At 49.0% G+C, this 27062-nt stretch overlaps 1 protein-coding gene across 2 annotated transcripts in view; it reads right to left on the minus strand.

The window, feature by feature from the left end:
- Positions 1 to 1110: 1110 nt before the first annotated feature.
- Positions 1111 to 27062, minus strand: part of ARSG (arylsulfatase G) — a 38310-nt gene continuing 12358 nt past the window's right edge. For both annotated transcript variants that reach the window (XM_082272404.1, XM_082272403.1), the window contains 8 exons: positions 22043 to 22160; positions 21601 to 21735; positions 17279 to 17445; positions 17128 to 17208; positions 16403 to 16511; positions 14413 to 14533; positions 13771 to 13861; positions 1111 to 1440 (listed from right to left, as the gene is read on the minus strand). In XM_082272404.1, the coding sequence (XP_082128530.1) occupies positions 1166 to 1440; positions 13771 to 13861; positions 14413 to 14533; positions 16403 to 16511; positions 17128 to 17208; positions 17279 to 17445; positions 21601 to 21735; positions 22043 to 22160 (1097 nt within the window). In that variant the 3' untranslated portion in view covers positions 1111 to 1165. The remainder of the gene's footprint in view (positions 1441 to 13770; positions 13862 to 14412; positions 14534 to 16402; positions 16512 to 17127; positions 17209 to 17278; positions 17446 to 21600; positions 21736 to 22042; positions 22161 to 27062) is intronic.

Consider the following 27062-nt stretch of genomic DNA (forward strand, 5'->3'; position numbering starts at 1 on the left):
CAGCAGATGGAGTATACAAGACAGAGTAACCTAGTGCAAGGATAGTTGATGGTAGTCCCAAGAGCTAACAGTCTATGCAGATGATAGGAAATAGCTTAGATAGAGATAGTCCTGGTATATGCAGTAGATGACAGTAGAAGTGCAGGTTAGTAAGGAATCCCCTGTGGGGTACTTATCACAAGATAGGTAGTAGTAACAAAGTTCAGTAGTGAGAGGTGATCCAGTAGCGAGATACGGATCGGCAGCGAGGTTCCGGTTCAGTTCAGGCAAAGGGAATAGCCAGCAGCTCCAGCTTCGCAAGAGAAGGTGCGGTGAACATGCGGTTTGAACGAGCAATGAGTGAGAGAAAGCCGGCGATTGAAATAGCCGCTCATATCGGCGCTCGGCGATGATGTCATTGCCCTTAAAGGTGTATGCGTCCCATTTGGATAGCAAGATGGGACGCAATATTAAGAGAGAAATGTGGAAATAAGGGTACCAGAGGTACCAGAACATTACAAAAGGAAACCTGCACCTAGCCATTAACCCAATACACTTGGAAACAGACAATAGATAGTATTAGATTTGCATAGTAGTAACATGGTTTCCTAAGAAAAGGGACCACTGCTCCACCTCCAATTCACTCAACATCTTTTGTGGCAATCCGCTTCATCAGGAGTATAATTCGGGAGGAATAAATCTATAAAAAGATGCAAACAGCGAAAGACAGATAATATTTGTTAAAATCAATAAATGTATATTTTTATATAAAACACTTATTGTATGTAAGTCTTTTACCGTACCATGAAAGTCCATATTGCCTCAACCAACTTCCAATGCTATAAAATACACCTATGATAAAAATTATACACCCACCATTTCTTTGTAAGTGGGCAAACTTATACAATCTGTAGGGGTTCAAATCATTATTTTCCCGCACTGTAACTACCTGGTGCTGGCACCTGGAGGATGCACAGGGATGATGTAGTGATGATGTGAATACCTTATTCCAGCACTCAGGATGAAGGAGCCCCTTCCAGAGAAGACTGGAATTCTCTGCTGAACTTCTGGAGCTTCAAAGGTAAAGCCTTCTCCATGAAGGTGAAAGAATATTAGCATAGAGAAGATCTCTGACTTGTGTCTGTTTAATAACCTAGCAGGGAGCATAAGGAGGTGAAAAGAGGGGTCATTGCTCTGTACAGCGGCACACAACGTGCTGGGGGTTACAGCAGATAGTGGCAGACACGTCCTGAGAATAGTCTGCTGTGGACACATTGTCTTTGCGGACATTTTCGTGAATTGCAGAAATGGCGTCCTCGATCAGCGGCAACACTTGCTGAAACTCTACACTGGTGGTCTCCAGGGGCGTCTCCTCCCGTAGGTCACGCTCAATGTTAAAGACTAAAGGAGGGTTGTGATGTCGCTCTCGTCCGATCTTCCCATCGCAGCTCAATGCTCCACCTAGAATGAATTCTGTGTCTCACAATCACAAGCAGTAAGGCTGAGGGCTGTACATGGATCTTATACAATTATTGAGATACCACAAAACATACAACGTCCCTGTGGGCCACTGAAACCCTAGACCCTTCTGAGGACCTGTCATTGGTCCAATGTAATCCTAAACCCTTCTGAGGACCAGCCATTGGTCCAGTGTAATCCTATACCCTTCTGAGGACCAGTCATTGATCCAGTGTAATCCTAAATCCTTGTGAGGACCAGCCATTGATCCAGTGTAATCCTAAACCCTTCTGAGGACCAGTCATTGATCCAGTGTAATCCTAAATCCTTGTGAGGACCAGCCATTGATCCAGTGTAATCCTATACCCTACTGAGGACCAGCCATTGGTCCACTGAAATCCTATACCCTTCTGAGGACCGGTCATTGGTCCACTGAAATCCTAGACCCTTCTGAGGACCAGTCATTGGTCCGATGTAATCCTAAACCCTTCTGAGGACCAGCCATTGGTCCAGTGTAATCCTAGACCCTTGTGAGGACCAGCCATTGATCCAGTGTAATCCTATACCCTTCTGAGGACCAGTCATTGGTCCACTGAAATCCTATACCCTTCTGAGGACCAGTCATTGGTCCACTGAAATCCTATACCCTTCTGAGGACCAGTCATTGGTCCACTGAAATCCTATACCCTTCTGAGGACCGGTCATGGGTCCAATGTAATCCTAAACCCTTGTGAGGACCAGCCATTGATCCAGTGTAATCCTAAACCATTGTGAGGACCGGTCATTGGTCCAGAGTAATCCTAGACCCTTCTGAGGACCAGCCATTGGTCCAGTGTAATCCTAGACCCTTCTGAGGATCAGCCATTGGTCCAGAGTAATCCTAGACCCTTCTGAGGACCAGCCATTGGTCCAGAGTAATCCTAGACCCTTCTGAGGACCAGCCATTGGTCCAGAGTTATCCTAGACCCTTCTGAGGACCAGCCATTGGTCCAGTGTAATCCTAGACCCTTCTGAGGACCAGCCATTGGTCGAGTGTAATCATCATCCAGTCTGGCCAAAGAACAATAATGCCAGTGCTCCAGTGTCGGTGTTCTGTGATTTATTTCCCTATGTTTATATCTCCATCACCCTTTGAGGGGCACAGGATTCATAGACAGCTGGGCTATACTGCCACCTGCTGGAGGGTTAAACACTACAAGGCAGCAAACTGTAGACCCCTCCCATGATGAGCATGGTTCAGTTTTTGCTATTCTTAAAGCATGACTGTCTCTCAGTTCTACTTATCTCAAGTCCCTTTTCTTCATGGATTTCTGGGTTGCTTTGGACTAGGTCCAACTAGTCGGGGGTCTCCTTTTTTAAGCATAGCTTTTTCCTAGGCATTGTGCTTGTGGATCGCACTATTACAGCCCAGCAGTGTCTCTATTGGGTCAGCCTGGAAGCACTTTCTAGGTTCTGCTTCATGGTGCCTTTCACTTCTAGCTGGTCTGTCATTGCTGGGTACTGTCTGGGCCTAGTGCTTAGCTTTGTTAGTGGGCAGGGCAGGCCAAGCATCATGTTGGGAGTTCCCTTCATTTTTTTATGCTATAGGATTAATTTTGTGATAAATTTTCAGGCAGTGTCTATGTTTATGCACATTCAAATCTTTGTTTCCAACAGCAGCCACAAGATTGAGGGTGTATGGCTAAGTAATGCTGAGGTCCTTTGCAGGGGTAAAGCAATGCATGAGCAGACTCCCTGTCTTCTTTTCATCAGGAACCTAAGTTGACACATCTCTCTCCTGCTGCTCCTACACCTAAGAGCCCCATGTAGGCTTGTGTTCACTAACCATTAACTACCTGTTGCTAACTCAGTCAGCTAGGACTAATGCTTTGCTCAAACTGTGGGTCTTGAGCACTGTTCCAGCTGCCCAGATTATGCGGGTACCCCTCTGGGGTCTAGTATCATACCCTGTGCTGGTCTTGCCCTTCTGCTATTGCAGCCAAAACATGGCCTTCTCTAAGCCCAGGGAATATCACCGAGCAGCCGCAGGTAACCCCAGAGCACAGTCTTCTTTTGGCTCTTGCTCTGCATCCACTGCCTGTTTTGAAGCTGAAGGGGATCTTCTCATCTGTATGTCCTTTTTATCTCCTGTTGTAATGTAGAGCTTTGGTAGCCTTCTTTTTTATTTGCCCTTTCCTGGACCCCTCAGGGGGGGGTCTACACTACCTCAGTTTTAACCATGGAAATGAACTCTGAAGTCAAAGGAACTTGTTTCTTCTCCAATTCGTGTAATGAGTATGATACTGAGGTCGGAAATTTGCCTGTTGCTACTACTCGCCCAGGGGTGGGCCTTGGCTCCCACAAGCCATAGCGGTCTTTTTATATGTTCTGTATAACCACCTAATTTGAAAATGTTATCTATAAGGACTTGAAATACTCTAAAAGACTGTTCTCACTTGTACCCCATTGTAGCACTGGCAGAGGATTTGGTTTGGATGTAGTCTACACCTTTAGCGTTAGACCACCCAGTCTCCCACACCATCGAGGAGAGCGACCTTGGGGTGCAGAATGCTCCTTTATTCAAGAATTCCATGGACAAATGTTTTGAGGGTTAGTCCTGGTCTATATTTGCACTCTCTGGCTCTGCTATGCTTTAGATATTGATTCAAGTACCATTGGCCCGGACTCTCAACCATTGGTCCAAATCCTACTATTAATATTTTGCTCATTCAGGAGTTCATCAACAGGGGGTTTTATGAACCAGGTGGTCCTCATGTTGAGTTGTATGTATGAAGTGTCGTGGGATAGCAATTGCTTGCTTTTGTACAACAGCTTAAATTTGTTGCAAATGCAAAGCACACTTTAGCTTAAATGTTGAATGGGATGATGGAACAGGCTTCCAAAACGGCCTTTTCTTTATATACCCTTCAGGGCCAGATTAACATAGGGGCTATTGGAGCTGCAGCCCCAGGCCCCTCCCTTAAGATAGGCCCGCCCAGCCAGCACTATGACCCTGATTTCTCCTGTCCATAAACGTCTATAGGACAGGAGAAGCTGTTTGTATATGTAGGGGTGGCTGGCTGCACCTGCGTGGGCTCAGTGTGATTATTACAGTGTCACAGAGCGCAAATAGAAGAGGAGAGAGGCTGGATCCACTCTGCCTCCTCCCGCCCCTCTCCCTCTGTGCCCGCCCCTCTCCCTCTGTGCCCGCCCCGCTCCCTCTGTGCCCGCCCCGCTCCCTCTGTGCCCACCCCTCTCCCTCTGTGCCCGCCCCTCTCCCTCTGTTCCCACCCCTCTCCCTCTGTGCCCGCCCACACTCTCTGAAGTCCATACAGTGAAGTGAAGGAGCCGTGTGGGCGGGAATTTATACACAGAGCAGCCTATCCTGAGTCCTGAAGGGGTTTTCAGGTGGAGGAGGGACATGTGACCTGTGCGGGGCATATCTAGATCCCGCCCACTGGGAAGAGGGTGGTGGGAGTGAGTGTTGATGTGGGCTCTGCTGGCGGGATGTTTTCATTTGCTATGCCGACCTGTGGCCTGTTTGTGAGTGTGCACACAGCCCCAGGTAGGGCTAAGCTGTGTATATGATGCCTAAATATTACTGGAGTCTGGGAACTGGGGTACAGTGCTTGGGGGTGACATCACTACTGTGCCGCAGTGAACTGTGAGGAAGAATCCTGTGTGCAAGGAGTTTAGAGACTGCCAGGAGTCCAGAGAGAGGACTGGGGTCTCTAATACAAGTCTGCCTGGGGACACTGAGCTGTCACTAGTGGGAGACCGCATGGCAGCTGTCACTGGTGGGAGACTGCATGGCAGCTGTCACTGGTGAGAGACCGCATGGCAGCTGTCACTGGTGGGAGACTGCATGGCAGCTGTCACTGGTGAGAGACCACATGGCAGCTGTCACTGGTAAGAGACCACATGGCAGCTGTCACTGGTAAGAGACCGCATGGCAACTGTCACTGGTGGGAGACCGCATGGCAGCTGTCACTGGTGGGAGACCGCATGGCAGCTGTCACTGGTGGGAGACCGCATGGCAGCTGTCACTGGTGGGAGACCGCATGGCAGCTGACACTGGTAGCAGACCACATGGCAGCTGTCACTGGTGGGAGACCGCATGGCAGCTGTCACTGGTGGGAGACCGCATGGCAGCTGTCATTGGTGGGAGACCGCATGGCAGCTGTCACTGGTGGGAGACCGCATGGCAGCTGACACTGGTAGCAGACCACATGGCAGCTGTCACTGGTGGGAGACCGCATGGCAGCTGTCACTGGTGGGAGACCGCATGGCAGCTGTCACTGGTGGGAGACCACATGGCAGCTGTCATTGGTGGGAGACCGCATGGCAGCTGTCACTGTCGGGAGACCGCATGGCAGCTGTCACTGGTAACAGACCACATGGCAGCTGTCACTGGTGGGAGACCACATGGCAGCTGTCATTGGTGGGAGACCGCATGGCAGCTGTCACTGGTGGGAGACCGCATGGCAGCTGACACTGGTGGGAGACCGCATGGCAGCTGTCACTGGTGGGAGACCGCATGGCAGCTGTCACTGGTGGGAGACCGCATGGCAGCTGTCACTGGTGGGAGACCACATGGCAGCTGTCATTGGTGGGAGACCGCATGGCAGCTGTCACTGTCGGGAGACCGCATGGCAGCTGTCACTGGTAACAGACCACATGGCAGCTGTCACTGGTAACAGACCACATGGCAGCTGTCACTGGTGGGAGACCGAATGGCAGCTGTCACTGGTGGGAGGCCGCATGGCAGCTGTCACTGGTAAGAGACCGCATGGCAGCTGTCACTGGTAACAGACCACATGGCAGCTGTCACTGGTGGGAGACCGAATGGCAGCTGTCACTGGTGGGAGGCCGCATGGCAGCTGTCACTGGTGGGAGGTCGCATGGCAGCTGTCACTGGTGGGAGACCGCATGGCAGCTGTCACTTGTGGGAGACCGCATGGCAGCTGTCACTGGTGGGAGGCCGCATGGCAGCTGTCACTGGTGGGAGACCGCATGGCAGCAGTTACTGGTGGGAGACCGCATGGCAGCTGTCACTGGTGGGAGACCGCATGGCAGCAATTACTGGTGGGAGACCGCATGGCAGCTGTCACTGGTGGGAGACTGCATGGCAGCAGATACTGAGAGACCACATGGGAGTTGTTAATGGTTTTGCTGCTGGTGAGAGACTTCACAGCAGGTGTTATTGGTGGTGTTACTGGTGCTAAGAGGCTGCACGGCTGGTGTTACTGGTGGTGCTAAGAGGCTGCACGGCTGGTGTTACTGGTGGTGCTAAGAGGCTGCACGGCTGGTGTTACTGGTGAGAGAAAATGTTATTTGTTTTAGCAAAAAAATGTTTGCTTTTTTTATTTTATTTATTTCCATAAAAGGCCCTCCAGCACCGGGCCCATGGTGCTCCTAATCCGGCTTTGATACCCTTTGTCGGGTTGTCTGTCCCATCCTGGACCTAAAGGCCCTCAATGTTTTTATTTGTGTCCACAAGTTTTGGATGGAGTTCAGATTTGAAGCCCTTCTTTTCAGATTCTCTTTTGTACCGTTTGGTGTTAATCAAGTTTCTGGCCGCAGTCCTGGCTTTGCTGCATTCCTAAGACGTCCACGTGGCCTTAGAGAACAATGTGTCGGCTTCTATAAAAACTCTACAAGACTGTGGAAGCACTCTGAACCTCCAACCCATCATCTAGCGTAGGTCTTAGATACCTCTATAACCCTCCAACCCATCATCTAGCGTAGGTCTTAGATACCTCTATAAACCTCCAACCCATCATCTAGCGTAGGTCTTAGATACCTCTATAAACCTCCAACCCATCATCTAGCGTAGGTCTTAGATACCTCTATAACCCTAATGTTTATCCCTGCAGAAAAACTGCTGATGCTCCAGTCTCAGATCTGTGCTTTCTGGTCCTGGAATCCATTGACTGATCCACTGGTGGATTTATCAGACCATCATTCAAACCCATGGCCATATGGAATGGGTTCTCCCTTTTCCTCTCAAAGCTGACTCCACCAGTGTTAGAGGAGTTTCTTGGGCTAGGTTTCCTTGGTTTCTGAGGCCGGCATCTCGTCCTCTCTTCACACATTTGTATGTTCTATCAGATACATTTCTTAGCCTCTGCCAATGCTAGCTTTGTGAGTTTTTTGCCTTGTTAGACCTTTTATGCTGTGTTACCTACCCTTCTGTTAGACTGCCTTTGCTCTTCCAATTGTCTAAGAATCCTGGGCCCCTCAATGGATAATGGAGAAACTGGATTTTTGTCTTACCGTAAAATCCTTTTCTCTGAGGTTCACTGACAGACACAGCTTCAATTCTTCAGACCATGGGGCTTATTCTCTCGCTCTCCCTAGGAATAGGACTAGGCGAAAACCTTTTTGGCTACGCCCCTGGGGCAGTCCCAGAGGGTAAACCATCACTTCCTGCTGTAGGACTCCAGTTTGTAACAAGCAGATTTAGAAGAACAAATAACTCAACCCCAACAGAGGGGCGGGTGCTGCGTCTGTCAGTGAACCTCAGAGAAAAGGATTTTACGGTAAGACAAAAATCCAGTTTTCTCTTTCGTTCACTGACAGACACAGCTTCAATTCTTCAGACCATTGGGATGTCCCAAAGCAGTGTCAACATGAGGGGTGGGAAAAAAACACAGCAAATGCAGAATTCCCAACAAGGCTAAACTTAGCCAACAAGGTAATGGAAGGTAAACCAGGAACAACTGGGGCTCAACACCAGGAAAAATTTTCACCCTGAAGAAGCGGAAGCCTCCGCAAACGCAGCCTGCAAAACTTTGCGGGCAAATGCCGCACCCGAAGATGAAAGTACATCCACCTTATAAAACGTTGTGAATGTGTGTACAGACGACCTCATAGCCGCCTTGCACACCTGAACCACTGCCGCCTGATGACGGAAGGCCCAGGAGGCACTAAGCGCCCTTGTAGAATGCCCTTTAACAGGGAAAGGAGGAGCCTGACCCTTAATGGAGTAGGCCTGCACCACCGTCTGCCTGATTCACTTGGAACTGGTCGAAGCAGATGGGGCCTGCCCCTTATGAGGTCCATCTTTAAGAACAAAAAAATAATCGGATTTCCTAATCGATTCAGTCACCGCCAGGTACACCCGAATCTCCCTAACCACATCTAAAGAATGCAAAGCAACTTCCTTAGGATGTGTAGGCTTAGGACATAGGGACGGTAGCACAATGTCTTCATTCAAATTTAACCTCCAAGACAACCTTAGGAAGGAATGCCTGACAAGGTTGCAACACCACTGTCCCTATGAATCACCAGGTAAGGTGATGACAGGACAACGCAGCCAACTCCGACACGCGACGTGGAGAAGTAATGGCTATCAAGAAAGCCACCTTCTGCGACAGAGTGAGCAGAGGAATTTCTCGAATATTTTCAAAGGGAGGCCTTTGAAGCACCGACAGAACCAAATTGAGATCCCACAGAGGTGTGAACCAAGGACTTCGCCGCCAACGTCCTTTGGAAAAAATAACCAAGGCAGAAATCTGGCCCTTGATGGTGCCCAGAGACACACATTAATCTACACCCAATTGTAGAAACTCCAACAGGCGAGACACAAAAAAGGAGCGAGGAGAAACCCCCCGCGACTCACACCAAGTAATGCACACCTTCCAAACTCGATGATAAACCTTCCTGGAAGTAGATTTCTTAGCCTTCAACAGCGTAGGAATCACCGACTCCGATAGCCCTCTGTCTTTTAGCACCTGGCTTTCAGTAGCGACGTTGTTAAAGCCAGCGACCGTAAAGCAGGATGGAAGATTGATCCCTGAGACAGAAGATCTTCCCTGAGAGGAAGTTTTTAAGGGACATCTGCTACCAGCCTTACCAGGCCTGCTTACCAAGACTGGCAAAGCCAGTCTGGCACCACCAGAATGACTGGAATCCCTTCTACCTCGATTCTGCGTAGCAGTCTCGACAGAAGTTGTATTGGAGGAAAGGCATAAATCAGATGAAACTGACCCCAAGGGGCCTCCAGGGAATCTGCGGTGTTGGCCAGAGGATCCCGAGACCTTGACATGAACTCCTGTTGAGACAGGAAGCCAGCAGGTGCACACCGGGGGGGGGGGGGGGGGGGTCCCCCGGGGGGGGGTCCCCCACCGAAGACATAGTGGATGAAAAACCTCCGGGTGATGAGACCATTCTCCCGGATCAAACATCTGCCGGCTGAGATAATCCGCTTGCCAATTCTCCTCCCGAGTCCAGAAACCTTGGGCCGAACACACTCCCAAGACATCTGCCCATCTGGACAGACTGGCATCCATGGTGATTACAGTCCAATACAGGGGAAGAAAGGATTTTCCCAGACGTAGAGCTGGGGAACGGAGCCACCATAGGAGAGATTCCCTCGAACCCCAACTCAACAGAATGAGATTGTCCAATGACAGCGGATCCTTGTTCTATTTGATCAGAATCTCCCTTTGCAAAGATCTGGTTTGGAACTGCGCAAATGGAACCACAGTTCAGTTCAGTCCGATGATTGGACAACAGGAGCCGAACAACATCCTGTAGTTTCAGAAGTTTTGCCTGAGGAAGAAACAATCCTGTTCACACCGTAACGTCTAAGTCAACTTCTAGAGCAGAGGAAGACTCTGCACGCAGAAGTAGATCACCCAAGTAACCCAGTACCTAGATACCCTTCTGCCATAACAAGGCTAACACTGGGGCCAAAACCTTTGTGAACACTCTAGAAGCTGAAGTGAGACCAAAGGGTAACACCACGAATTGAAAGTGCTCCTCGCCCACGGCAAAACGAAGAAAACATTGATGCCCGACATATGTTGGAATATGAACTTAAGCTTCCTTGAGATCGATAGAGGCCAACAGATCTCCTTGATGCAGGAAAGCTACCACTGTGCGAATGGACTCCATCCAAAATTTCTGAACCCGCACAAAGTGGTTCAGAGCCTTGAGATCCAAGATCGGATGAACCTTGCCTTCCTTCCTGGGAACTGTAAATAGATTTAAATTAAAAACCTTGGAGACGTTTTGACTCATGGAACTGGCACAATAACCCCTTGTGCTAACAGGTTGTGACTGCTCCGTAGAGGCTCTGTAGCCGCTCTGGAGACAGACGTAAGTTGGAAGGAAAGAACCTTGCTGGAGGCAAGGACCGAAACTCGCTCTTTCAACTAAACCAAATCAGTTTGTGGGCCCACTTGTCCTGAAGGAGCAAGGTCCATGGATACTGAAAGAAGCAAAGACGTCCCCCACCCCAGACATGGGTGAGGGCTCCCCTTCAGGCTGGGGAAGGCTTGTCTGCAGAACCAGAAGTGCCAGCTTTGGACTTGCCATTCCAGGATCTCTTGGAGCCTCCCACAAAGTTACAGGTGGATCTGGAGCCCTTTTCTTGCGAGCCAGCTGGGCGAAAGGGCCGCTTGTGAGCCACAAAGAAAGGACCCCGCTTACGTCGAGGTTCCTTACCCTTAGCAGCCTGTGGAAGCAATGTACTCTTACCTCCCCTTAGACTCTTAATGATCTCTTCCATAGAGGCACCGAAACGACGGTCACCTACAAAAGGAAGATCAGTCAGCACCTTTTTTAGAAGCCTGGTCAGCTGACCAGTACTTCAACCAGATCATGCGGCGAAGGATCTCCGCCGTCATAGAAACCCTGCCAGCCAAGGGATGCATCACAAATATACTGTAACCCTTGGATCAACTAATCCGCCCGGTCCGCCAGCTCAGAAGGGTGTTGACTCTCCTCCAGATCCTGGCGCAAAATCTTCGCCCATTCCGTTAAGGTCTGCGATACCAAGGTGAGAGCAAACTCCGGTCTTAAAATGGAACCCTCCACGGTGAAGAGGTACCGGACCAGAGCCTCAGCTCTTTTGTCCACGGAGTCCTTAAAAGACGGAGAATCTTCCAATGGCAAAACTGTGGCCTTATTTAGCTTGGAAACCTGAGAGTCCATCGATGGTGGAACCGTTAGTTTCTTTAGAACAGACTCCTCAAAGGGATATCTTCTAGCAAAATGCTTAAGTATACCAACCATGCATTTCGGGAAACCCCATTGACTAGTGACAATCTCATCAAAATAGGCAGGAAAAGGGAAACATCTTGTTCACCTTGGAAAATTTGCGGGTGCCAAATTGTACCGGCGTAGTCCTCCAACTTTAAAGTTTCCCGCACTGATACAATCATGCGCGGCTGCAGAGGAGGAGGACTCATCTTCACTATTAGGGAACTCAGCATGCGTGGACGCAGACCCAGTGGGCTGACTCTCGTCCACGGTGGCCAAATCCATCTTAGACTCTGGGGAAGCAGAGGATACAGGTGAAGGCGGGGGGGGGGGGGGCGATTCTTGCCAGGCCTCCTTTGCAGGGCCATATCTACTTTGGCTACTAGCGACTGCAGGGCTGCCGTCATGGCTGCCAGGACAGCCTGAGACCCAGAGTGTACCACAGCTTCAAGGAGTGGATCGGGTGGTGAAACTTGCTCCATAGGCTCCATGACCATAAAGGGGCCGCGCAGTCTCAGCAAAGAAATGTTTTTTTCAGTGAAAAAAATGGGAGCCCACCCCATGCACTGCAACAGTCAGCGCACCCCCAGCACTATATACAGCAGAGGAAGAAAAATATACCCTCTGAGACTCGCCACCCTATCGGGAGAGCGCCAAAAACAGTCTGCTACACTGCAGGAGGAGGAAGAGGAAACGCTGACCTGACACTAGAGGCCCCCACAGCCTCAGCACTGCATCCGACTACAAGAAAATGGCCGCCAATGAAACTCTATGGGGAAACAAAAAACAAGCTGGACTACACAAATATGGCCGCCTAAGCCGAGAATATCGAGACCACAGCAACATGGCGGCACCACGCGCCTCTGCATGGGACCCTGGTCCCCACTGGACCCCAGGGAAAAATTTACAGACCCCCAGGGTCCCCCACGCAGCACCCAGGTACGAACCACCCCTCCAGCCCAGCACCATCTAGCCCCCCTACCCAATTTCACCCATGCCCCCAAAAAGGGGCCAGGGGGGAAATAGGGGACAGGTGAGGGCACAAACTTAAGGGGGAACCCGCAAAGGAGAAGGGGAAACACAAGGGGGGTGTTAAGGACACAGAAGGGGCCTACCATCCCCAGGGGGGGCCCGCGACCACACCAGCAATTCCGCAGGAGAGGGGACACTACTCACCATACCACGGTCACCAGGCGGGCGCCACTCTCAGCAGTCCACCAAACCATCTTGGAATGGGGGTGCCGCGACCTGAGGTACGCTGCGACTTTGGTCATGACTATTGTCGTGACCGAGGCTATGTAACCTCGCAAGTTTCACTCGCCAGTCAGCCCCCGTTCAGTGGGGCTATGTCGTGACCAACCCATTGCGGAGCTAATAGTTGGGTCACGCTCGCAGGCCATACTGGGAAGACCATATGGATCTAGGATATTCAGTGCGTCGCCAAGTCCGGCTGTTGATTGCAGTTCACACGGGAACAAAAATTATAAAGAACAAGTAAAATATTCCATCTAAATAGGAAAAAATGCCAGGAGCGCAGATCCCAGCAGAGAGCCAGGTCCTTACTCCTGACTAGGCAGAAAAAACTGGAGTCCTACAGCAGGAAGTGATGGTATACCCTCAGGGACTGCCCCAGGGGCGTAGCCAAAAAGGTATCCGCCTAGTCCTACTCCTAGAGAGCGAGAGCATAAGCCCAATGTTCTGAAGAATTGAAGCTGTGTCTATCAGTGAACGAAAGAGAAATGGGAATTTCTCAGAGCCTATTAAAATCCACAGCCGAATCCCCCCCCCTTGTGCTTTTGCCCATTGCTCCTGGTACTGCCTGCTACAGACTGAGCATGCGGTTTGTGGGAAGGGTTATAGAGCTGGCTTAAACCATTTTTGTGTCCAATACTCCTGCAGGTGGCAGTGAATCCATTGGTCAGCGAATCCTGTGTACCTCAATGGAGAGTTTTTTGGTGCGAAAAATATTTCATTAGTAAAACCCATCATTAAAGTATAATGATATTATAATAGATACCATAAGATATGATAAGAATAAAATGATATAACAGTAAATCTTTATTTTTTGGTTTTTGATAGAGTGGAGATTCCCCCCCCCCCCCCCTTCGGGCTTTTATTGCTTCTCTATTTGTCATGTTTACCATTATTATTTGAAACTGAAAGAACATCCCCACTTTTGGCTTGTCCCCAGAACAGTAATAGAGGGGAACTCTTCTCCTGGGGACACCAGTTCTAGTGACAGCCAGGGATTTCCTGCATTTAGAGGATTGTCCCTCACATCTTCTTGGGGTAAGAGGTTATAACCCCGTACTCTATCCAAAATGACAACAAAAGGTTTGACTTTAGGACTACTTTAAACCATACCTGTGGTATAAAAAGCCTTGTATGGACCCAACCGAATTGCTTCTATATTTCCAAACTGCCCGCCTGCCCCGCTGTTGGGATGATAAAGGATCTAAAGAAGAAAATCAACCATGTCAATTGTATTAGATAAAGAAAGTTATCCTCCAACATTTCTGCCACCAAGCCTGAGACAATCCTCTACCTGCTTATTGTGAAGGTCCTATAGAACCCAGCCAAGAAATATATGCCCCCCCATAGTGTGCAGCTGCTGCTACAGATAAACACAAAGACTCTGATTGGTTGTCACATTCGTAAACAATCACTAACACGTAATGGAGATTGCATCATGTAATCCAGCAGATTGACCGGGACAAGCTTATGATTTAGAGGACTGGGGTCAGCGAAAAGCCCTGACTTCATCTGCAGGTGCCAGCGAAGGTGTCCAAGAAATACAGACTGAACCCCATGCTCCATCTCTGGCTGAAAGCTCTTCAAAGAAAGCTGAGCTCATTGGGTGTTGGTGCCTCTGATCTCTCTATAACCCTAAACAGTTGGAGAGGTGAGACGCATTCTGACACCCAGCAACTTATGTGCTCCAATTTTCAAAGACTCGTCAACAGAATCTGTTTCCTTCTCAAATACTCACCTACTGCCAGCACGTACCTGGTGTCCTTTATGTGCCCCTCCACGGAGGATGGCAGAGATGTCTATACCGTCAAACTGCCGATTAGCTGGCAGAGTGCCATTTGCAAGAGTCACTATGGTGGGGAAAATATCCAGCGTACTAGGAGAAAAAGAGCCAGGAATGTTCTGATTGTTAGTCACATGGAGAGACAGATGTATTGTAGAACATATGCTGAAATCATTAGGCCACAATTTCCCAATAAACTACCTATTGCCATCCTCAACCCGTTACCTGACCTGAGCTGAATTATGGACAGAAGCAACGACATGGATTGCCAGGTAGGAAGGGTAACCCCAATCAGTAATAGGTGAGGCAGCGTACATTTGTCATCACTGGCCAGTCAGCTCTCTCACTGCCATTATGTTCACCTGCAGGCTTCCACCGTTTCATTATCAACATCCTATGATTTGGGGAACAATCTCGGCATAGCCAATCTAGTCCAATTCAAATGGAAGACATTTTGGAAGTGATATTCACATGCCATTCTCCATGAACATTATCCAGCCTGTTCTAGGTACTGTCCTTCAGTCTGTGCTTATACATATTGTAACGGAACCTCCGACCCACACTGTACTTGTGGACTTCCGTCAGTATACGGCTTCCTCCAATCTGGAACATAGATAGATATTCCAGCCGCCCTACATACAAAACTAGCCTGAACTTATGTGTCTGTAAAACAACAAACTCTTTATTGAAACACAGGCACAAGCAGATATACACTGTGGGACATCCCCCCTCCCCTTTAGCAGCCAATCCACATACACACATACATCCCATAATAAGTTTATCTTAAGGCAGACAGAACAACAATAGAACAAAGGAATACAGGTAATTAACAATCACAAACCCCACCCCACCTCACTATCTAGCAAGCGTCTATGAGACACTCCTGCAATATTCTAGCAATCTGAAAAGTCAAACCGTTCATCTTCATACATTTCCTGAGAGATATTGTTCAGAAATATTATTGTCCCAAGTGAAAGAGCCCCTCGCTCTTTCAACACAAACCACACATATAGAACCCAGGATAACGGGGTAACACGAAATGCTGAGTCCAGTGTGATTGTACAGCGAGTCTGATTAGTGCAGACCAGACTGGGGTTCTTGGTCACCCTGTGCCCCTAATAGACACAGGGTGACTTACACATAAGAGGGGCCGGGCAAGCTGGACAAGGAGTTTTCCAACCTCTCTAAAGTAATCTGGGTTCCACAAGCCTCCCATCACACATATATTAGCACTCTGCCATGGTCTGTCATAGAGGTGGAAGTGCATAGGAAATTCTGGGAGGGGTGCTGGGGAGGGTGATGTGACTGGTGACCATTTTTTACTATGGATTGGGGTGGAGTCTGGCTGGGGTGATATTTATTTAGTAAGCGGTTCAAAGTCTGTGTTCCAAATCACTCTGTACATGTTATCTGATTTGGAACATGCTTGAAGTGAACCTTCCAATAGAACTAATAACACACTTCAAATTCCTTTGCTGAGCGTATCTCCCCCCTCTTGTGGGTGCGTACACTGGAGCTGGAAGAAGCATGACTTTCTACACTCTACACCTGTATGGGAGCCATGCTTTGTGTCAGAAATGCAGAAATATAGGGATGCGTGTAGGCATGGGTGACAAGTACTAAAGTGATATGAGCACTTTACAGCCCAGTCACCTCTGTGCAAGTAGCAGGGGACATGGGGGCTGCGGTAGTGTATGGTGGTGGTACCCTCTGGTCAGGCCGTATAGCAGGGGTTGCTGGATCACATGACTGGCTGAATACAATTCGAATCCTTTGTGTTTTAACTGTACATCCAGTTGTTTGGCTGAAGTTCCACTATGACTGTTCGAATCAATGCAGAGCTAGTTCCACCTGAAATGGTTTCCTTGCAGGTGAGATATTTAGACACGCATGCTAACAGCTTCTGCTGGGTGTTTTCTTTAGAGAAGGGGGATGCTGGGTAAATGTGGAGCCTTCACTTACCTTAGTAGCGCAGAGCTTGTCTTGTTTTCTGGAACCACCTCTGGCCAGTACACAATGGTGGGGACACGATGGCCACCTTCCCATGTTGTCTGTTTTGCTCCGCTTCCACCTAGGAAGAGAAGACTCTGCATTAATCCGTCTCACATAATGAAAGTAAAAGGATAGGAACCGAACTCCAAACTGTGCTCTTCTTAGTTACCATATTAGATCATGCATAATAGATTTACAGCCATAGTATCTCCTCCCAGAGAACACAACTCTTCCTCAACGCGTTTCACCACAGTGTGGCTTGATCACAAGAATGCCCCATACTATGATCCTAGATACTATGGCTGCATATCTGGTATGAATGATCCAACAAAGTGACTCAGTTTGGAGTGTGGTTCTTATACTATTACTTTCATATGATGATTGACCAAGATGAGATTTTTGAACCTGCACCCGAAGTCCAGAGATCTAATGGAAGCGCTAGTCTAGAGTGGTGCGTCGGGGGATGGGATTGTGTCACATAAAGTTGTGCTTCTTCACCCACTAGGCCTATCACTGTCCCTGTAGATATATAGAACCATCTATGGCTGTCAGCCCATAATATCCAATATGTTTGGAGGAGCAGGTCATTGATTTGGATCTTATCCGTGTCATATATTGTGGTACTTCACTCACGGAAGGCCTATCCCCATCTTCTGCATACCAGGTATCTTCTGTTCTTAGTTTGTCCCGGTTACCTTGTGCCGTTTGCCATGCTCCTGCATACGGTCCTGTACTTCCAGCGAGGTCACACTTCTCAGCCCAGGGTCCGTTGTCACCTGTGGGGCAGGAATAGATCTGTATTACATATTAGTGACACAGTAGGAGGACTTGGTCTTTCTTCAGTACCTGTAAACCAGACCAGAGTGTTGTGGTCGGCATTGGCTATTATCTGTCCGATCAGCCAGTCCATCTCTTGCATGCTGTCCTTGTATGGTGTCCTAGTAGGACCAACTGACAGGGGAACGTGCATATGTGCAAGGGCCACATACAGGAAGTACGGCATCCCCCGAGCCCTAGACACAGAGGAAAGTACACATAAGAGGGACTCTGATTGCTGGGTGTGGATATTTAATTTTTCTGTTTGTTTAGTGCCCATTCAGTGAGAATCAGGGATGGCGGCTCCGGGACACCGATCCCTCGCCTGGCTCTCTGTGGCGCCTCCGGGACACCGATCCCTCGCCTGGCTCTCTGTGGTGGCTCCGGGACACCGATCCCTCGCCTGGCTCTCTGTGGTGGCTCCGGGACACCGATCCCTCGCCTGGCTCTCTGTGGCGGCTCTGGGACACCGATCCCTCGCCTGGCTCTCTGTACAGAACTTACTAAAGGAGGAAGTGAGGACAAATCTGCAGTCATTTGCAGGGAAATGAAAAAGCTGCCCACAAGATATTTGAGGTGAGAGCTGCGCTTTAGCCTTTATAAATGAGACCCAGTTTGTGTGCACAGTGCAGTTCGCAGACACCTCAGTACTGTTTACACACCCAGGAAAAGTCTAGAGGTCAAGTGATTTTTTTTTTTGTCAGTGTTATGAGAATGGCAGGAATGGCACAGCCAGGAGCCTTGGCACTGACTGGGACATTAAACCCTTCTGTAGGACTGGCCCCATTCCAGCAGTACAGACACTGCCACTCATGTCTACTGCTGAGCTGCTTCATTCACACAGAGACTGGGAACACAGGTACCAAACAGAAACAAAGTACGGGAACACGGGCACCAAGGACACACGAGAGGATACTGAGGCTGGGAGTATGGGCACCAAGGACACAGAGACACAAAGACCAGGAACACGGGCACCAAGGACACATGAGAGGATACTGAGGCCTGGAATATTGGCACCAAAGACACAGAGACACAAAGGATGGGAACACGGGCACCAAGGACACAGGAGAGGATACTAAGGCCTGGAGTATGGGCACCGAAGACACAGAGACACAAAGGCCAGGAACACAGGCACCAAGGACACAGGAGAGGATACTAAGGCCTGAAATATGGGCACCGAAGACACAGAGACACAAAGGATGGGAACACGGGCACCAAGGACACAGAGACACAAAGTACAGGAATATGGGCACCAAGGACACGGAGACACAAAGGACGGGAACACGGGCACCAAGGACACACGAGAGGATACTGAGGCCTGGAGTATGGGCACCAAAGAGACAGAGACACAAAGTACAGGAGTATGGGCACCAAGGACAAAGAGACACAAAGTACAGGAATATGGGCACCAAAGACACAGAGACACAAAGGCCAGGAACTCGGGCACCAAGGACACAGGAGAGGATACTAAGGCCTGGAGTATGGGCACCGAAGACACAGAGACACAAAGGATGGGAACACGGGCACCTAGGACACAGAGACACAAAGTACAGGAATATGGGCACCAAGGACACAGAGACCCAAAGGCCAGGAACACGGGCACCAAAGGACACAAGAGAGGATACTGGGGATGGGAACACGGCACTAAGGACACAGGAGGATACTGAGGCCAGGAATATAGGCACCAAGGACACAGAGACACAAAGGACGGGAACACGGGCACCAAAGACATGGAGGCAAAAAGGACGGAAACACGAGCACCAAGGACACAGAGACACAAAGTATGGGAACACGATTGCCAAGGACAGAGACAAAGGCCGGGAACATGGGCACCAAGGACACAGAGACACAAAGTATGGGAGTACGGGCACAGAGACACAAAGGATGGGAATACTGTTGACCACCCCCTCCTTCTCAAAAAACTCAGTTTGCTCGGTCTCCGTGGCTGTGCTCTCCATTGGTTCGAATCTTACCTATCTCACCGCACCTTCAGTGTCACTTACAATTCCACTTACTCCCCTGCAACTCCTCTTACCGTTGGGGTCCCCCAAGGTTCTGTCCTTGGACCGCTACTATTCTCAATCTATACCTCCTCCCTGGGTCAGCTAATAGTCTCCCATGGCTTCCACTACCACTTCTATGCTGATGACACCCAAATCTACCTCTCTACCCCTCAGCTCACCCCATCAGTCTCCCCCCCCCATCTCTGATCTACTAACAGACATATCAGCCTGGATGTCTCACCACTTCCTCAAACTGAATCTATCTAAAACCAAGCTCATAATATTTCCTCCTCCACGTGCCCCTTCCCCCGAATTCTCTGTGAAGATCAATGGAACAACTATCAGTCATTCCACACATGCCAGGGTGCTAGGGGTAACCCTGGACTCTGCACTGTCCTTTCAGACTCACATCCAATCCCTGTCCAAATCATGCCGCCTTAACCTCCGCAACATCGCTAGAATACGCCCCTTTTTAACCAATGACACCACCAAGCTTATAATTCACGCCCTGGTTATCTCTCGCATCGACTACTGCAACTCCCTCCTTATTGGATTAACTTTACATAGGCTCCTCCCCCCTTCAATCCATAATGAATGCTGCTGCAAGACTTATCCACCTTACCAACCATTCAGTGTCCTCCACCCCTCTCTGCCAATCCCTCCACTGGCTTCCACTCACCCAACAAATAAAATTCAAAGTACTAACAATAGTTTACAAAGCCATCCGCAACTCTGTCCCCAGCTACATCACTAACCTTGAAGAGACAAGAACTCACTGCTCAAGGTGGTGTAATTGCCTGATGACTCACACCGGTGCATGCCCCGGCTCGCCTCCGTGAAAACTTGATAAAGGAAAAGGAATTGGCAGCACTCCAGGTTGAGTCAAAATCCAGATTTATTGACTGGACATCCAAATATGACAATCGTGACAAGGTAGACGCGTTTCACACACTGACTGTGTGCTTAATCATTACATCACTAACCTGATCTCAAAATATCAACCAAGCCGCTCTCTTCGGTCCTCCCAAGACCTCCTGCTCTCCAGCTCCCTTGTCACCTCTTCCCATGCCCTAATCTATCCATCTTTAGACGATCCCTGAAAACCCTTCTCTTTAAAGAAGCCTACCCGGCTACTAAATAATACGTTGTTTCACTTTCTTCATCAGCTCATCCCCCACTGCTATTACCTTTTGTATCAATTGACCCTCCCTTTTAGATTGTAAGCTCTAACGAGCAGGGCCCTCTGATTCCTCTTGTTCCAAATTGTAGTGTAACTGTAATGTCTGCCTTCATTTTGTTAAGCGCTGCGCAAACTGTTGGCACCATATAAATCCTGTATAATAATAATGGGAACATGGGCACCAAGGACACAGAGACACAAAGGCTGGGAACAGGGGCACCAAGGACACAGGGGGATACTGATAATGGGAATATGATCACCAATGAAACGGGGATACTGAGGACTGGAATATGGTCACCAATGACACGGGGATACTGATAATGGGAATATGATCACCAAGGACACAGGGGGATACTGAGGACGGGAATATGGTCACCAATGAAACGGGGATACTGATAATGGGAATATGGTCACCAATGACACGGGGATACTGATAATGGGAATATGATCACCAAGGACACACGGGGATACTGAGGACAGGAATATGGTCACCAATTACACGGGGATACTGAGGACTGGAATATGGTCACCACGGACACGCGGATACTGAGGACAGGAATATGGTCACCAATGACACGGGGATACTGAGGACAGGAATATGGTCACCAATGAAACGGGGATACTGATAATGGGAATATGATCACCAAGGACACAGGGGGATACTGAGGACAGGAATATGGTCACCAATGAAACGGGGATACTGATAATGGGAATATGGTCACCAATGACACGGGGATACTGATAATGGGAATATGATCACCAAGGACACACGGGGATACTGAGGACAGGAATATGGTCACCAATGACACGGGGATACTGAGGACGTGAATATGGTCACCAATGACACGGGGATACTGATAATGGGAATATGATCACCAAGGACACAGGGGGATACTGAGGACGTGAATATGGTCACCAATGACACAGGGATACTGAGGACTGGAATATGGTCACCAAGGACACGCGGATACTGAGGACAGGAATATGGTCACCAATTCACCACAATTAATTTACCAGAGACACAGGGAATGGTATAAGGTCACCAGGAAAATGGGGCCACAGAGGACAGGAACAGTCACAGGGAACATAGGGGCTACAGAGGGTAGGTACAGGGGCCTCAGGTATACAGTGCCACAGTGTACAAGTCTAGTAATGCAATAATCACTGACTTGGCATCTCTGATGAACTTTGTGGCCCTGTCTGCGTATTTGCTGGCCAAGCTGTTTAAATCCACCGGCTGATCCAAAATCTGAGAGTTTTCCATCAGTGGTAATCCCAGCTTTGTGTTACATCCACCGATCGACCTGCAAGAAGAAACGCAACTGTGAATGTATCTGATATCCTTCCCCATACCCTGTACACTCCAACATATCCTTATCACATCCCATACCCTGTACACCCCAACATATCCTTATCACACCCCATACCCTGTACACCCCAACATATCCTTATCACACCCCATACCCTGTACACCCCAACATATCCTTATATCACACTATTATGGAAGTGGAAGGAATGGTTCTCTGTCCTTGTTGGCAGGAGAAATGGTTACATATAATTATAATAATGTATGAAGCTGAGAAGAAGGAAGACAGCGGCTCTATACATTACCAGTATGGTGGCTCTTGCAGGCTCCGAGGACAGGGCGGGCAGGGGGGAAGGTTGTACCCGGCTGTGTCTGAGCAGCCCATGTCATTACTGTATGGGATTCCATAGTAGTAGTGAAATCCTGAGAAGAGGAAGCAGTTACATGTCAGTCACATGTCAGTCACATGTCAGTCACATGTCAGCAAGGGACAGGCACCTCACTGATGTCCTTCCCTCACATATGAAATCTGGGTGCAACAACATAGACAACTCTGCCTTGGGATGTCGGTGGCCATCATTCATCTCCTATGGCAACATACCACACAGCACCCTGATAGTGCCACGCCTATGACTGCCCTGACCAATCAGCTGGATGAAATGAATATGTGTCACCAGAAAATAGTCTCTATTCTTCTATCCTTGCATGTATAGAAAGAAGCAGAGCCAGGAGAAGAGCCATACTAATGAAAACTCCACACGTCCACACTCCCCGCCGTATCACCGTCCACACTCCCTGCCATGTCAGCGTCCACACTCCCCGCCGTATCACCGTCCACACTCCCACCGTACCACCGTCCACACTCCCACCGTACCACCGTCCACACTCCCAGCCATATCACCGTCCACACTCCCTGCTGTATCACCGTCCACACTCCCCGCCGTATCACCGTCCACACTCCCCGCCGTATCACCGTCCACACTCCCACCGTACCACCGTCCACACTCCCAGCCATATCACCGTCCACACTCCCTGCTGTATCACCGTCCACACTCCCCGCCGTATCACCGTCCACACTCCCCGCCGTATCACCGTCCACACTCCCCGCCGTATCACCGTCCACACTCCCTGCCATATCACCGTCCACACTCCCTGCTGTATCACCGTCCACACTCCCCGCCGTATCACCGTCCACACTCCCACCGTATCACCGTCCACACTCCCCGCCGTATCACCGTCCACACTCCCCGCCGTATCACCGTCCACACTCCCCGCCGTATCACCGTCCACACTCCCTGCCATATCACCGTCCACACTCCCTGCTGTATCACCGTCCACACTCCCCGCCGTATCACCGTCCACACTCCCACCGTATCACCGTCCACACTCCCTGCCATATCACCGTCCACACTCCCTGCCATATCACCGTCCACACTCCCTGCCGTGTCAGCATCCACACTCCCCGCCGTATCACGTCCACACTCCCTGCTGTATCACCATCCACACTCCCTGCCGTGTCAGCGTCCACACTCCCTGCTGTATCACCGTCCACACTCCCCGCCGTATCACCGTCCACACTCCCCGCCGTATCACCGTCCACACTCCCTGCCGTATCACCGTCCACACTCCCTGCCGTGTCAGCGTCCACACTCCCCGCCGTATCACTGTCCACACTCCCTGCTGTATCACCGTCCACACTCCCTGCCGTGTCAGCGTCCACACTCCCCACCGTATCACGTCCACACTCCCTGCTGTATCACCGTCCACACTCCCTGCCGTGTCAGCGTCCACACTCCCCGCCGTATCACCGCCCACACTCCCCGCCATATCACCGTCCACACTCCCTGCAGTATCACCATCCACACTCCCTGCAGTATCACCGTCCACACTCCCTGCAGTATCACCGTCCATACTCCCCGCCGTGTCACCGTCCACACTCCCCGCCGTATCACCGTCCACACTCCCTGCTGTATCACTGTCCACACTCCTCACCGTGTCAGCATCCACACTCCCCGCCTTATCACCATCCACACTCCCTGCAGTATCACCATCCACACTCCCTGCAGTATCACCATCCACACTCCCTGCAGTATCATCGTCCACACTCCCTGCAGTATCATCGTCCACACTCCCTGCAGTATCACCGTCCATACTCCCCGCCGTGTCACCGTCCACACTCCCCGCCGTGTCACTGTCCACACTGCCCGCAGTATCACCATCCACACTCCCCCCCCGTGTCACCGTCCACACTCCCCCCCCCGTGTCACCATCCACACTCCCCGCAGTATCACCGGCCACACTCCCCGCAGTATCACTGTCCACACTCCCCACCGTATCACCGTCCACACTCCCCGCCGTATCACCGTCCACACTCCCCGCCGTGTCAGCGTCCACACTCCCCGCCTTATCACCGTCCACACTCCCTGCAGTATCACCATCCACACTCCCTGCAGTATCATCGTCCACACTCCCCGCCATGTCACCATCCACACTCCCCGTCGTGTCACTGTCCACACTGCCCGCAGTATCACCATCCACACTCCCCCCCGTGTCACCGTCCACACTCCCCCCCCCCTGTCACCGTCCACACTCCCCACCGTATCACCGTCCACACTCCCCCCGTATCACCGTCCACACTTTTCGCCATAAAGTTAAACAGAATTGGTCCCAGGGCAGAACCCTGAGAGACCCCACTTACCACTCCAGCCAGTCTGAATACTCGCTATTTATCACCACCCTTTGGATGCGCCCATGTAAACAGTTTTCTATCCAAGAACAAACCTTATGGTCCATGCCTGCAGACCTCAGCATGTAGATTAAGCGTTTGTGGGGGACTGTATCAAATGCTTTTGCAAAATCCAGATACACCACATCCACAGGTCTTCCTTTATCTAGATGGCAGCTCACTTCCTTGTAGAATCTTAACAGATTGATTTGGTAAGAACATCCCTTTGTAAACCCATGCTGATTACTGCTAATGATACTGTTTTCTTCAGCAAATTCTTGGATATAGTCCCTTATCCCCTCCAATAGTTTACATACTATTGATGTTAGACTGACAGGCCAGTAGTTTCCAGCAATATATCTCTGCCCTCTTTTGAATATTTTTTTTTTCAAATTATATCTTTATTTCTTTAAGTTCAGTTACATATACAGTATATACATTACATTTTAGCTTTCAAGGTTATAATTACAAACCATTTATTCCCTTTAAGGAACCTTAGCCTTTCTTTGGCAATCTATTACCGAACCCAAAAACTCCCATTTCGTTCCTTTTCCTTCTTTCCCCTTTTCCCCCCTGTCCCCCAAAAAAAAAAAAAACACAAGGGAAAAGAATGGTGCACAGGTCTCTACACTCCTATATCATTATATATCTATCTTCTCCGCGCAGGTTCTTGTCCTGTACTTGGAAATTACCTTTCTTCTGAATTAACATAATCTTTCCACTGTTTCCATTTCTTCTCATATTTATCAGTTTGTTGATGAGCAGATAGGACCAATTTTTCTAGGTTATGTATTTCCTCAACTTTCCTTAACCACATGTTTATGTTAGGTGGTTCAGTCTCTTTCCATTTAAGAGGGATACATATCCTGGCAGCGTTCACCAGATGTGGTATAATGGATTTTTTGTAATTTTGTATCGGTATGCTGGGGGTATGGAGCAGAAAGAGGGCAGGTTCTTTGGGAATATGACATTTCATAATTTCCTGTATTGACCTCCGAATCTGCTCCCAAAACTCTTCTAGTTTAGGACATTCCCAGAATATATGGAGCATTGTCCCTCTCTCTGTCCCACATCTCCAGCACAAATCTGTATTTAATGTAGAAATTTTATTCATCCTAACCGGGGTGTAATACCATCTGGAAAAAATTTTGTAATTCAGTTCTTGAATTCTAACGCAAATTGAAGTTGAGAATACTGACTTAATTATTTGATTTTCCCGTTCTAGTGAGAAGACAATGCCCATTTCCCTCTCCCATTCCTTCAAAAAAGGAGGTTTACGCCGTTCTACTGATGTCATTAGCAGGGAGTAAATTTTAGATATAGCATGTTCCATAATTCCATTTTGAGTGCATAATTTTTCATAAGGTGTTACCTCTTTATCATCCTGGGAGGGGACTTGCAATGTTCCCAAAAAATGGCGTAGTTGGAAGGCACGCCATAGATCTAGGCCGAAATGGCCTGAGACGTCTGTTAATTCCTCCATCGTTACCCAGCCTGTCTCTGTTAGGAAGTCAGATATTTGTGTAATTCCTCTATCTGCTAAGGTCTTAAATTTCCTGTCTTGATATCCTGTCTCAAAGTGGGGGTTCCTAGTATTGGATACAGTACGGAGTTCTCCCGTATTAATTTATCCTGTTTAAATATTTTTGCACAAGTTTTGATCGTGTTTCCTATAATAGGATGTTTCTTTATTGATACTGGTAGGATCTTATAACACCATGGGGCTCTTTTCAACGAGATCTCACATTGTGCCTGCTCTAAGTTTGGCCAGAGCTTATATTCTCTGTGTCGACACCAGTCAATCACTCTTCCCAGTTGAATGGCTTGGTAGTATTTCTTTATGTTCGGGACTGCCAGCCCCCCATCTGTTTTCGCTTTAAATAGATATTTTTTTCCCTACTCTCGGACGTTTTGAATTCCAGATGAAATTCATTATCATAGTTTCAATCTGCATCAAGTATCGAGGTGGGATGTGTATGGGAAGTGCCTGAAAAATGTACAGGAATTTTGGTATAACACTCATTTTGATTATATTGCACCTTCCCATCCATGAATGCATTCCTCCTCTCCACCTTAGCAGTAGTAGTTTTATAGATTTTAGTAAGGGAATAAAGTTCAGATTAAACAATTGCGATATATTTGGTGTGATCGATGTCCCCAAGTATTTAAGGGCTGTCTTAGTCCAGTTCAATTTAAAATTTGCCCTTAACTGTTGTTGGAGTGTCCCTGGGAGTTCTATTCCCATTGTTTCGGATTTAATGAAATTTATCTTCATATTAGATTGAGTTCCGTATCTCTCCAGCTTGTATAACAAGTTGGGGAGTGATATAATTGGATTCGTGATCGAGAATAGGACGTCGTCGGCGTACGCTGATATTTTATACTGATCCTTTCCCACGCTGATGCCCGAAATATCCGAGTTAATTCGGATTCTGCACAGGAAGGGTTCCAGTGATACTACAAACAGGAGCGGGGACAGGGGGCACCCCTGTCTCGTTCCGTTTGTAATTAAAAACTCTGTAGATAAAATTCCGTTTACCCTCACTTTTGCAGAAGGGACTGAATAGCTCTGTGTTATCCATTTTAACATTTTCTCCCCT

This window comes from Pelophylax lessonae (assembly GCF_965119305.1).
Source record: "Pelophylax lessonae genome assembly, chromosome: 11".
Lineage (NCBI taxonomy): Eukaryota > Metazoa > Chordata > Amphibia > Anura > Ranidae > Pelophylax > Pelophylax lessonae.